The sequence below is a fragment of the Pseudorca crassidens genome, chromosome 1 (assembly GCF_039906515.1).
Source record: "Pseudorca crassidens isolate mPseCra1 chromosome 1, mPseCra1.hap1, whole genome shotgun sequence".
NCBI classification, from domain to species: Eukaryota; Metazoa; Chordata; class Mammalia; order Artiodactyla; family Delphinidae; genus Pseudorca; species Pseudorca crassidens.
The window spans coordinates 152,216,660-152,229,917 of record NC_090296.1 but is presented as its reverse complement, the minus strand read 5'-3'; the positions used below and the strand labels follow the sequence as shown (position 1 = coordinate 152,229,917).

Here is a 13,258-nt window from a genome sequence, read left to right as displayed (position 1 = left end):
GTCACTCAGGGACCGAAAGGCAATTACTTAAATATTTAAAGCAGACGCCCTGCGAGCGGCTGAGGAGGCAGCTCTTTGTTAATATTTAACAGGATCTGGGCAGTCACTGGGAAAACAGCTGTTTACAGGAGAGATGAACAACAGTCCTGATTGCTCAAAGCCAGTGGGAGGCTTTAGGGGACTAGCAGCTGCCAGGGATTCCAGATCCAGCGGCTCTAGATCCAGGAGGCCCACAGCTGTCCCAGGGGCACAGTGAAAACCATAAACACGCATCATCGGCTTGGCGGCCCTGCTCCAGAATCGTGGTTTGCAGGAAGCCCAGCCCTGAAGCTGGGCCTGGGAGGTGGCTCCTGGCTGGCCAGCCGGCCTCTCGTGCGGGCAGTTGCACCCTGCAGCCCTGGCTGGGCCCTCCTTCTGGCCTCATGCACTGTCCCGGGGGGGATTCCTTGCAGAACTCCCTGCGCACAGCCGGGGACAGGTGCTCGCAAGTGGAGAGGCTCTAATTTGTGGAAAGAATCACAAGCTTGCTTGAAAATCCTCCAGCTGACACTTGGGCCTTTAGGGACGCCAGACCAGATTGCTTCCCGGAAACGACAAGCTAGCCTGTTTTCAGGAGTGTTCTCAGGATCGCTCCCACCTTCCGTGTGCCCGGCCTCCATGAGCCTGGTTCTCTGTACCGAGTCTGGATAAATCAGGCCAGGAGTGAAGGATCATGCACTCACCTCCAGCCTTACTCCCCCTGGGCCTATTTTCCATCACCCCTAACGCCCTCCCACAGGGACCTCCTGGAGCCCGTACACACGGGTCGCTCTTGGGGTCACCTGGATGTGAAATTCCAGCTCAGGACCAAGGGCTGCTGCCATAAGCCCCATTTCATCATCCAGGGCATCGATTGTGGAGTTGCCCAACTGTAGACCCATAACCCTGGGTACCTCCCAGCAAGCCACAGCCCACCCCGCCCAAACCACGGCTGACCTTGACCCCCGGACAGCTCTCTGACGGCCGTTTACACAGCTGGGCGTTTATCGCAAAGGATGAAGCGCTGAGCAGTGTCCCATTGTGACAAATCTGTACGTGGACTGGGGCCCGCACATCAATCTTTGTTAAAATAACTTTTCGTTTGTTAGGGCCAGCGTTTGCATGGATATTTACTCCTGGGTTTCAGGGAATTAATACATTTTTATACTCTGAGAAGAAGGCACGAGACTGTCTAAGGTGCTGGAAGAAACTTTTCTGTGTGCACAGCACGGTTCTGACAACTGGAAATCTGAAAGAACACTGGCAGGGGTACGAAGAATCAAAATAACAGCAATCACTCCACTTCAGCAACAGAGGGGCCCATAGGGTCTAGAAATATCCAGGACCGCTGAGCCATTGCTGGCCATTTTTGTTTTATGGTTGTCCAGCATCAGAATGGCCTTCTCACCTCTGGGGAATCAGCCATTCTAGTGGGAGGCAAGACCCTGCCTCCCTCTACGAAAACCTAGAAGGCCAGAATGTGCTCTCCTTGAGCCCTGCAAGGGAGCGCAGGGCTAGGCAGGAGTCCCAGCAGGGCCCTGGGCACAGACAGCAGCGGCCCAGTTACACATCGGGTGGGATCTGGGCTGAGGTTGTGGTCACCCATTACCTCTGGGTTCCTGATCATTTTCCCCAAGTGATTCTCCAGCCACTTGGTCTCCCTTTAATAAATGCCTCTCCTTACCATCACCCAGGGCTGTTCTGCAGCCAGGAGCCCTGATGGGCGTCGTCGTCGCCTTTAGCTCTATGCTGCTGCGGAGGACGCCCCCTTCTGTCCTGGCAGCTCTAGGTCAAAGCCGCCAACAACCTGCTCAACGGAACCCTCAGCTTCTCACCTTTGCCTTTGCCTGCCCTGCCCTCCTCACCACCCCCTCCTCACCCCTGCGCTGCCCCACCCCCTCCTCACCCCTGCGCTGTCCCTCCCCCCACCACCTGGGCGTTCTGACGGACTCAGTTTTTCCCCAAACTGCACACATCAACCAAAATTTGGGAACATGCTGGTGAGGGCTGGGTGGCACCCCCTATCTGTCTGTCTCGCTGGTTGGAAACGGGATTGCAAGCCTGGAAGGGCTCCAACAAAGTCCTGTTTTCGCCACTGTATACACACGGCTCCGAAGGCCGAGTCAGGGTCAAAGGTCAGCTGCCCGGCTGGGAAGCAGTGGTCCTCAGGCTTAGCTGAGTGACTAAGCACGGTCACGTTACCCAGGGCAACTCTGCCCCCATTGGGCCTCGGGGAGCAGAGTGGCCATTCTCACGCTCCTGAGTCTGGGAGTGAGGTTTATCCCACCAGGCTCCTTGAATGGAAGCATCCTGTCATTTTTCCAGGCCAAGAGAGCTTGCCCCCTTTTCCCTCCCCATCATTCACTCTCACCCAACAGAAACGCGCTGAGCACCTACCGCACGCACGAGCCTGGCTGCGGGCCCCCGCACCCAGCAGGGACATAAGCTGGCCATGGCCGTGGGTGTGGGGGGAGGGGTGGCCGGGCGGCCAGCAAGGCGGGGACGGGTTTCAGATGCAGCCGAGCAGAGGAGAAGGGGACCCCGGGACAGTGCTTTGGGAACTGGAGTTTGGAAGGGCTGGTGGCTCTGCCGGCGTGGGGAAGCCCCTGCCCTCGGAAAAGCGGTTCCTGAGATAATCCCGTCTCTTGACCTGCCAGCCACTCCTTCCCTGGCCAGGATGTGGGTGTCATTCTGTGGACCGTGCAGAGGTCACCGTCTGCCCTACACCGCAGCCCTTTGGCTCATTTGTCTGTTTATCCTAGTAGACTGAATGTGTGTCCTTTTATTGGTATCTGTCCTGTCCGTGTATATAACACACAGTGTTGTTTTCATTACCTTCATTAGATTTTTTTTTTGTAGTAAAATATACCTAACATAAAATTTACCATTTTAACTATTTTTAAGCGGACAGTTCAGGGGCATTAAGTACATTCACATGGTTGTGCCATCATCACCACCATCCATCCACAGAGCTCTTTTCATCCTCCCCAAATGACACCCTGCGCCCATTAACACTAATTCCCTACTCACCCGTCCTCCAGCTCCTGGCACCCACTATCTGCTTTCTGTCTTTGGGAATCTGACTCCTCTGGGGACCTCACATGAGTGGAGTCACACAATATTTGTTCTTTTGTGACCAGCTTATTTCACAGAACACAATGTCTGAGGGTTCATCCACATTGTAGCTGGTGTCAGAGTTTCCTTCCTTTCTAGGGCTGAGGAGACCACATTTTGTTATCCACTCATCTGTTGACACACAGTTTCATATTTTTAATTTAATTTAATTACTCTGTTGGCCTTGTTTGTTTTCTTATTTCCACTCAGCACCATCACCATGATTCATTCCTGTTCTGTGTGCATCTAGGCCTTTGCTTCTAACAGGGGCCTGGAGTCCCAGGCACACCCCTCACAGTTGGCTCATCCCCCAGCCCCAGACCATCCCCTCCCCACTGCACGCAATCCTACCAAAACCATCTGTGTGCAGGTCCCATCTACCATTACTCTTCTTTCCATGGTTATAGTTTCCACCCTTTGGTTGTTTTTATGACTCCTTGTTTCTGTTTAATTATTGATACGCTCCCTTGCCTGAGAATATTTATTGTACTTATTTTAAATTCTGGATCTGGGGACTTCCCTGGTGGCACAGTGGTTAAGAATCCACCTGCCAACGCAGGGGACACGGGTTCGAGCCCTGGTCTAGGAAGATCCCACATGCCGTGGAGCAACTAAGCCCGTGCGCCACAACTACTGAGCCTGTGCTCTAAAGTCCATGAGCCACAACTCCTGAGCCTGCGCTCTAGAGCCCGTGCTCCACAACAAGAGAAGCCACCGCAATGAGAAGCCTGAACACCACAACGAAGAGTAGCCCCCGCTCACCGCAAACAGAGAAAGCAGGTGCGCAGCAATGGAGACCCAACGCAGCCAAAAATAAAATAAATTTATAAAAAAAAAATTCTGGATCTGCCTGAAAATTCTGCTTCCCGAGCTGACTGTGGTCCAGGGCATACTCTCCATATGAGCTGCTGTACTCCTGGGTCTTCTGTTTGCCCTTGGCGCGTGGACTCCTGTCCTCCTGGGGCTGTTGTCACCCTGTTTGGGGACAGGTAATGGGGGACTAGGTGAAGCCCAGGCCTGACCTGTGTTTCTGTGTCCCTCCTGGAGGGGCTGACGGGAGAGAGGGATGAGCCCTGAGACCACAGAATTACTGCCAAGCACCCTCTTTGCTGTTGCTCCACCAGAATTTTCCTTAAACTCACAGATGTCAGTGGCCCCAGGAGGAGGTTGGCTTTCCAGGTTGCAGCCCACCAGCCCTGGGGAGCAGAAGGGGAGGCAAGGAGAGGGTGTTGGAGGGAAGCCGATCTGGCAGGGCCGCTTCCATCAGCTCCTCACCTGGCAGGACTGGGCCACCCCAAGCAGACCCTCTCCGATAAGAGGCTGTGGGATGGGCTGCTGGTCTCTTTCTGGGAGAACAGGCAGAGACAGCAACAGAATTTCCCAGCTCTCCTCTGCCTCCTGCCCTAGTAGTGGTCCCCTCACCTCCACGGTCCCAGCTCCCCCATCACCACCCCCAGTGTTCCCACCAGCCTGGGGTCTCCCCAGGACTTTGCAGTTTTGTGTCCCTCCCTCTCCTGCGGGGCCTCCAAGGTTGCTGCTGGTGGGGGTGAGGGCAGCCCCTGCTTGTTCTCTGTCTTGTCCAGGCCCAGAAGCCTATCATCCATCCTTCTACCCTCCCCCAAGGCCCGCTGGATTCCAAGCCCTGGCAGATGCACACAAACATGGCTGGATGAATTCATGGATGAAGCGGTGGATGGCCCCCCTGGAGCCCACCTTCAGCGCTCCTTTGTGGACGTCTCGTAATGAGCCTCTTCACTCCCCCAGCCCTGGCTCTGCCCTCTCTGGAGAGCACACTTCCCCCGTCGGTCCCTACTGGACCTGGATAAAGTCACTTTAAATCCACTGAGAGGGAAACCATATGTCACAGTCAATAGTGGAAAAAGGGGGCTTGGTTGGAACCTTCTTTAAAAATTTAATAGGGCATCCCTGGTGGCACAGTGGTTAAGAATCCGCCTGCCAATGCAGGGGACACGGGTTCAAGCTCTGGTCTGGGAAGATCCCACATGCCACAGAGCAACTAAGCCTGTGCACCACAGCTACTGAGCCTGCCCTCTAGAGCCTGAGCGCCACAACTACTAAAGCCCCCGTGCCTAGAGCCCGTGCTCCGCAACAAGAGAAGTCACCGCAATGAGAAGCCTACGCACCACAACGAAGAGTAGCCCCTGCTCGCTGCAACTAGAGAAAGCCCTTGCGCAGCAACGAAGACCCAATGCAGCCAAAAATAAATAAATAAAATAAATAAATCTATTAAAAAAACAATGAAATAAAATTGTGAAAATGTGTAAATATTCACACATGTGAAGTTCATTTTGTCCTATAATTAAAAAAAATTACCTGATATGCAACCATAAACTACCTCTTAGAGAGATGAAGGAATCTATTGTTAGTTTGGGGGCATAATTTCATATGCTTGACAATATTAATAGCAAACATTTCTATAGCGTTTACTAAGTGCCAGGCACTGTTCTGAACTATAGACGTGTGTATGTATTTAATGTTCACAATCATGAGAAAAACAACATTACTATCCCCCTTTTACCGATGAGAAGACAGAGGTGCAGAGAGTTGAAGCGACTTGCCAGCCGCATGGCCTGTGCTGTAGGGCCACAGTCCCGTCCCCTCCCCACTGGGCTCGGTGCGTGTCCCTCACTTCCTGTGTGACGTCTGCATCCTGGTCAGGGGGATGGTTGGCCTTGCAAAAGCCCAAGGGCCTCCTGAATGCTGTGTCTTTGGAGACTTTCTCTTTGGAAGTGGTTGTTGGACCGTCCACTGTGTTTGTCAGTTCTCTCCTCGTCCGTGAGAGCGGGCCCACCTCACAGCCCTCACTGTGGATGGTTCTGTGTGACTCAGGTGGTCAGCACACCCCGAACTTTGCTCTTCAGGGCACCCACCCTGAGCTGCATGGTACTTTTCCACATGTGCGACCCGATGGCTCCATCCTATGGGGTTGGGCAGGGGGAGGCCGGCGACACTGCTGTGGGGCTGACATTCTGAGCTGTTCACTCCCTGGCAGAGGGAGGTTTTGGGTCCAGCCCGGATCTGGGCCCTGGGGATGCAGGGTGGGCAAAACAGACACAATACCTGCTCTGTTTTTATGGAGTGGACATTCTGTTACAGTCTAACGGGGAAGGCAGACGTAAACAGGACAGTTAAATAAAATACACACAGAGAGAAATGTGATAAGGAGGAAAATGAAGCAGGAAAAGAGGACAGGAAGTGATCCCCAGGGAAGCTGCAATTTAAATAAGTGTGTGTGCTGGGGTGTCTCCAAGATGGTGAGATCTGAGCACACCCAGGAGGACTGAGGGGGAGGCGCAGGCAGCCCTGGCAGGGACAGCTCGGCCCTGAGATCAGGAAGGGGGGGATACATTGGGCGGGGAGGTGTGGGCAGAGGTGCCGTCACCATCACCAGGGAGCAGGGCTGGGTCAAGGGGGCCTCCTTCACTGCAGGGGCTTTGGCTCTGTCTCTGCGTGAGGCTGGAGGGGACCGTGGGGGACCCCGTTGGCCTCTGTCTGAAAGGGTCACTCTTTTATGTATTGAGGCGAGACTGCAGGGGTCACGCAGGGACTCAGAAGGGGGTTGTTTGCAATAATCCAGAGGCAGTGATGACAGGGACCAGGGTCATGCAGTCATGGTGGGAACGGTGGCCCCCAATAGGTGCTCTTCCAAGTAATAGGGTACAGAAGGAGGGGAGTCCAAGGGACTCGGATGTGTGGCCTGTGCTGTGGGGCTGCCACTTCCTGGCGGGTAAGACTGGGGAGGAGCAGGGCACTGGGACGCTCCGTGCTGACACGCTGGGCTCAAGCTGCTTTTAGACTTGGTGCTGAGAACCGGCAGCCCGGGCCGTGCAGGAGAGGCGGGTGGGAGACGTGTGTTGGGGGTCCTGACATTTAAGGCCAGGAGACCAACGGGCCATCCAGGAGGACGCGCTGGTGGGAAAGGGCTCAGGACGGAACCCCGGTCTTCCCTGGGGAGGTGAGGGTGTCTAGCCGTGGAGGCGAGGCAGGAAGCCCAGGTGAGGCCGTGAAGAAGGTGCTGCGGAAGAAGCCGGACAGCCTTGGAGAGGGAATGGCAGAGGAATTGGAGACAGCTAGTGTCGACAGCTCGCTGATAAGTTTCCTGGAAAGGGAAAGAGAAATGCGAAGTAGCCGGAGGGAAAATGGGTCACGAAAGGATTTTTTTGTTTGGTGTTGGCTGGAGGACATGATCCAGGAGGGAGATAACCTTGCTGGGGCTGGACCAGGAGGCGCGCAGGACGGTGTCCCGGCGCAGCCGAGACGCAGTGGGTGCGGGGTGGAGTGCAGGGCCGCGCATCTCGGACGCGGTAGCCGAGGTAGAGCCGCGCCGGGACTGAGAGTGAGGGTCTTGGCCCAGCACCCCGGCTCTCAGCCCCACACACCACGCTCTGTCCCCTTGCCGTGCTGCCCATGACAGGCTCTCCCTGGGGCTGAGCTGTGACGGGGCAGACCTGCCCTGCGCTGAGCAGCGGGTGAAGGGGCGGATGGTGCCCGCGCGGAGGTGTCTCCTGCGGGGGACGGGAATGTAGGTGTCGCAGCGGCGGTGGGAGGGGCGGCGGGTCCCGTGGCACCAGTGCTATGACCCTGCATGGTATAGCAGGCGCCCCCACGGGATAGTGGCTCCGAGGCCTGGGCCCAGGGCCACGTGGCACGGCAGCTGCTCCACTCCCTGGATCCCAAAGTCATTCCCTCCTGCTCCCACCCCAGCTCCGGAAGGTAACGGGATCGTTGCTCTGTGTTAAAGACACTGTCTGCGGATGCCCTGCTTGCATATCTGCATGGGCTGGGGTCAGGTTTGAAATCTGCAGACTTGCTTTCTCGCCGGCCGCCGGTTGTTTCCAGAACATTCCATCAATCGGGCCTCCTTTCATGCTGGTCCCACCTGTGCCCCTGAGACAGCAGCTCTAGACGGAACCTCCATCCCCACCACCAGGGGAGCCTGACAGTCCGGAGGGGGCTTCTGAGGGGCTGCCTTCAATGACATTTAAATGGGGGAAGGGGTTTTCTCTTCACTTTCTCTGTCACATTTATGGTGTTCCTTCCCTTTACAGGACGTTTCCTCTAAGCTTGGCTTCAACTTCAATGGATAGCTTCCGAGCCTATTTAAACTTTTAAAAAAGGGACTCAAACTCGACACACAAATGAGGAATGTAGCTAAAAATGAGAGATGTGAAGAGAAACTTTTTTTGACTCAGTGCAAATATTTTCAGAATTTAATTTTCCTGAGAAAAAAACGATTTGCAGACAGAAAGTGCATCCTGTGTTTGAGCACCAGTGGCCTCTGGTGTCTTTGTTTGTAAACATTAACATGGTGATATATGACTCCACAAACCACGCTTCCCTCCCAGGAAAATTAGAACAATTATAACAACCCTTTCTCTCTTCCTCCCTCTCTTTTCTTCTCCTTTATCTTCTTGGATGATTGTGGACAAATAAGACAACACCTCCTAGAAAACAGAGCTGTCAGACAAGGAGAGTGTATAAAGCAAGATGCTTCCACGTCACTACGAAGCGTATTTCAGCAGAAGCCTCTGACAGTGATGCAGACAAGTGCACATGCCGTCCTCTGTGAGAAAGCAGAGCAACGTGGAGAGTGAGCACGAAAAGGGAACAGGAAGGACGATGTCAGTGTGTATGCTCAGCCTCCGGGCACGCTGTCACATGTCATAGATGTTCACATGGTAACAGAGATGTAAATCCTCTTTCCAAGCCATTCGAGCCAACCTGAGGATGGTACCCCCGTGGCTGAGGGGCCCCTCTCCATTCATAACCACTGCTTCTCTGCCTGCCCCGAGAAGTCGAGAACAGCCCCTTTGACCATGTGACAGAAGGAAACCCCAGACAACTCTCCAGCCCCCAGCCTTCTGGTCTTGCAGCTGAGGCCCCAACATCACGGAGCAGAGGCCAAACATCCCCACTAGGTCCAAATTCCTTCCCTGATCCACAGAATAATAAAGGACTGCTTTACGCCACTAAGTTTTGGGGGTAACTTGTTACACAGCTGTTTTAGTCTGTTCAGGCTGGTATAACATTAACTGGCTGGCTTATAAACACATTCATTTCTACATTTCTGGAGGCTGGGAAGTCCAAGGTCAAGTCACTGGCAGAGTCAGTTTGTGGTGAGAGCTTCCTGGGGCACAGACGGCACCTTCTCACTGGGTCCTCACATGGTGGAAGGGGTGGGGAGCTCTGGGGTCTCTTTGATGAGGGCACCGATCCCGGCATGAGGGCTCCACCCTCATGACCTCATCACCCCAAAGGCCCCACCTCCTGATACCATCACGTTGGGGATTAGGTTTCAACATATGAATGTGAGTGGACAAGAACATTCAGACCATAGCAGAAGCCATCATAACCAGAAATGCAGGCTCACGTGTATGTGTGTGACTGGAGGCAATTCCTGAATATCTGAAGAGAGGAATTGGAGCTGCCATTCATTTATTGTTTTCCCATAGTTTCTAATGTTTGTACAGTAAGTTAGTATATTGTTCAAACTATGAAAATAAAACTTAAAACGATACGGGGTAAGCTGGGACGAAGTAAGAGAGTGGCATGGACACATATACACTACCACATGTAAAGCAGATAGCTAGTGGGAAGCAGCCGCATAGCACAGGGAGATCACCTCCGTGCTTTGTGTCCACCTAGAGGGGTGGGATAGGGAGGACATATGGGGATATATGTATATGTACAGCTGATTCACTTTGTTATAAAGCATAAACTAACACACCATTGTAAAGCAATTATACTCCAATAAAGATGTTAAAAAAACAAACAAACAAAACCAACATGGATGAATCCCTCAGACGGAAGGAAACAGGACCACAGCGAGTGTTCAAGTGTACTGTGCCGGGTCAGCTGGGGGCCGGGGTGGGTCGGTGGGAGGGTAGAAAGGGCTCCGGTGGAGGGGTGCTGCTGCTCCCACACAGGCAGCTTCGGCACCTGTGTTTCTGGGTGGGCAGGGCAGTGGTCAGCCTGCAGTGGACGGGATTGTGTGCTCGGAGGCCATGGGAGGGGCCCCTCCCGGGCCAGTCATGCATTTCTGGCTAAACTTTTCCTCCCCAAAATCTAGTTCATCAAGGGGCCTCACCTCAAACGCTTCATCTAAGAACAGTTTTAAAAGATTCATCTACACACCCACATTCTGAGTTTTAGGAATGCAAAATGGCCAGGTGATGAGACACACAGACTTCAACACAAAGACAGTGGGTTCAGCGCATCTCTGCTGTGGAATAACCACTCGAGGCCAGGGCCTGCCCTGCAGCGTCTGCAGAAGGAAGGGGGCAGGGGGACCCTTGCCCTTTTTCTAGGGAAGATGTTGCATACCATTTCTTTCCCCTCCCCCCAGAGCATCCGTCTATGTTCAGGGTCTGTTCCAAAATCACTGCTGCTTCAAAGCTTGTTCTTCCTTTTTTTATGGTCTATACCTCAGTAGAAAAAGGGAAGTTAAGCCTTTCTTTTCTCCCCCTTTTTCTACCCTGCATTATTTATTTGCCATGGCTTGACTCTCCAGGGAACCTGAACCAATCCATGTGGGCTTTGTTCTTGATATAAACACCTGGTTTGAAACATGGAGTCCCGGAGGGTCCTCTTACTGTTGGTTCCACTGAGGCTCCCAAGGCAGACTTCAGGGACTGACGCTGGGGTTCGCGGGAGGCAGTGAGGGCTCAAGGGGGCACCTTCCAGCGGGGCAGCTGCCCCGACTGCTGTTCGTGAAGGACCAGTGGGGGCAGAGGGGAGAGGCCAAGCAAGGGTCACGGCTCCGCAACACAGAGGGCAAGAGCTGGGACTGTCAGGGGCTGGCCTGCAGCGGATGAGATCTTGCCTCGGGAGGGGCAGTGTCAGGACCAGCCTGGGGGCAGGAACACAGCCACTGCTGAGCCACGAGAGGCCAGCTCGGGGGCTGGGGGCCAGATCCAAGCAGGCCTGGATCTGGGGTGGCTGTGCTACTCCTCGGACGGAAACTGGAAAACCAGAGTGGACCAGAACAGGGTTGGCCTGCCAGGGGAGGGCCAGGGGACGGCAGAGAGGGGAGAAGGGTTTCAGGGACAGCTGGAAGACCAGCTGATGGGGGACGGCCCACCGGCGGCTACCTGCTCAGAACTGGAATTCCAGGACCCTTGTATCCCATAGAAGTCCAGTGGCTCCGACAGGGGAGCTCCCAGGGCATCCCGAGAGCCCACCAACAGTCTAAGGAAGCAGCCGGGGGTCTCTTGGGACAGACTGGGTGAGAACCCCAGGATCCAGGCTGCTCTTTGGGAACGAAGAGCCTGCTGCAGGGGCGTTTCCCTGGCACGGAGAGACCGCTGGACCCTCGTGGGGCCTCGAGGCTGAGGAGCAGGGAGGACAGGAAGAGGCAGGCTTGCGCAGGGCTGGGTGTCTCCGAGAAAAGACCGCCTAGGTGCGCTGGGGCCCCTCCCCAGGGCAGGACTGGGCAGGGTTTTCCCTGCTCGTGTACGGTCACCTGTGGCATTTGGAGTCCCCCTCTAAGTCCCCTGTGAGGGACCACCAGCCCCACCCAGTCCCCATCGATAGGCCCACTGGGCTCAGCGAGGTGTGAGGCCCGCTGGGCTCAGTGCGGTGTGAGGCCCGCTCCCAGGATGCGAGCACCGTGTCCTGAGAACACCTGCCCTCCCCCTTGGCTGGGATCGCGGCTTCCTGTACCCTGTGGGGGAGCATCTGGCAGGTGCAGGAGGAACAGGCCAGTTCCTAGCCAAAGAGCCGAGGCTCCAAGTCCTGCCCGTTGCCATCGGTTCCCCTGCATCCATTTACCCAGCACCTCCTCTACCTGTCCACCAGGCCAGGCTTAGCCCAGGACAAACCTGCCCGCTCAAGTCAAAGTCACCTCCACCCCGCTGTCACATTTTCTGTTTCTCATTCTTGTGGTCCTTGCCACGCTCTGGAATCCTCTGGTCCACCTGTCTGGTCCACGTGTCCACTGTCGTCTGTCTCCCCTCTGGGATGTCGGGTTGGCGAAGACGGGGACCCGCTGGCAGGGTCGCTGCCTGCCTATCGGGCTCAGTGCCTGCAGCCTGGCAGGGCTCAGGCCGCCCTTGTGCAGGGGGCAGGGGAGCGAGTGGGTGACCCAGGCTCCCGGCTCTGGGGGGGGCGGTGCTGGGGACGGGGGATGAATAACACACAGTCACAAAGCCTTAAAGGGCTTGGATAACTGACAGCAGCACCGAGGGGCCTGAGGAGTCCCAGCCAGATTACTGGGACTCGGGGGAGGGGAAAGTGCCCACCTGGGCCGGGCGCAGGGGAGGCTGAGGCCAGCTGCCGCATTCTGGCTTATCTGGGCCTCCTTCCTTCCATCGCTGTTTTCCCCGCACACCCCCAGGCCCCTTTTATGTCCCCATTCTCCTCCCAGGCCCTCTCCCTGTCCCTCCTGACCCCCTCCCTTCTGCCAGGCCCTGGGCCCTTGCCTAGACCCCTGAGGGCTGCCCCCGTCCAGGACCAGGTGGGCACAGACCCCATACCTATGACCCCTGGGTTTGTGCCCCGTCTGCTGCCATCAGCCCTGGGGCCCGACCATGGTCCTTATCCCCCCACACGGCCCAGCATCCCAACCCCACCCCCAATACTGCTCTCCCCACCCTTCCTCCACCCTGCCCAGCACCCAAAACTGGAGCCCTGGGCTGGGGAGGCCAACTTGGGCCAAAGCCCAATGTGGTGTTTGCGATGACGGCAGGGTATGGGCATGGGGTCTGGTCGGCACCTGCCTTGGCCGGGCTCTGTCTCTGTCCTGCAGGGCCCAGAGTCGTTCCTCCAGATGCAGGCCAGGCTCATCCACATCTGGGGTGTGTCTGGGAGCCGTGGGCAATCGAAGGGGGTGGCTCTGGCCTCTGGGGAGACTCCGTGAGCCAGCCCTTCCTCCAGTCCACGACGCAGACTCACATACACATGTGCGCGGTTGGGGGAATGGGTCCCCTTGCCAGAGCCCGGGGTCCTTGCCTTGAACAGTAGACCTCCTAGGACCTGCAGCCGGGGCCGAGGGGCAAATGTCTGCCAGTTGGTCCAGGGAGTTCTGGAAGGACCTGGGGCTGGAGGTGGAGGACGGGGCAGCTTAGGACTGCAGGGCCGGTGTTGCTGGGGCCCCGGGGCCGGGGGC

General features: G+C 55.8%; 1 protein-coding gene and 1 long non-coding RNA gene across 3 annotated transcripts in view; one reads left to right on the top strand and one right to left on the bottom strand.

Annotated features, from left to right (window-relative positions):
- Nucleotides 1-9,126, top strand: part of LOC137203405 (uncharacterized) — a 55,437-nt gene extending 46,311 nt beyond the window's left edge. The window contains exon 2 of the long non-coding RNA XR_010933085.1: nucleotides 8,202-9,126. This is a non-coding gene — a long non-coding RNA (uncharacterized lncRNA). The remainder of the gene's footprint in view (nucleotides 1-8,201) is intronic.
- TM2D3 (TM2 domain containing 3) overlaps nucleotides 5,627-13,258 on the bottom strand; it is a 102,608-nt gene continuing 94,976 nt past the window's right edge. Inside the window, exon 5 of one of the 2 annotated variants that reach the window (XM_067699488.1) lies at nucleotides 5,627-7,252. In XM_067699488.1, coding sequence (XP_067555589.1) covers nucleotides 7,078-7,252 — 175 coding nt within the window. In that variant the 3' untranslated portion in view covers nucleotides 5,627-7,077. The remainder of the gene's footprint in view (nucleotides 7,253-13,258) is intronic. The other variant, XM_067699468.1, reaches the window with a different exon arrangement.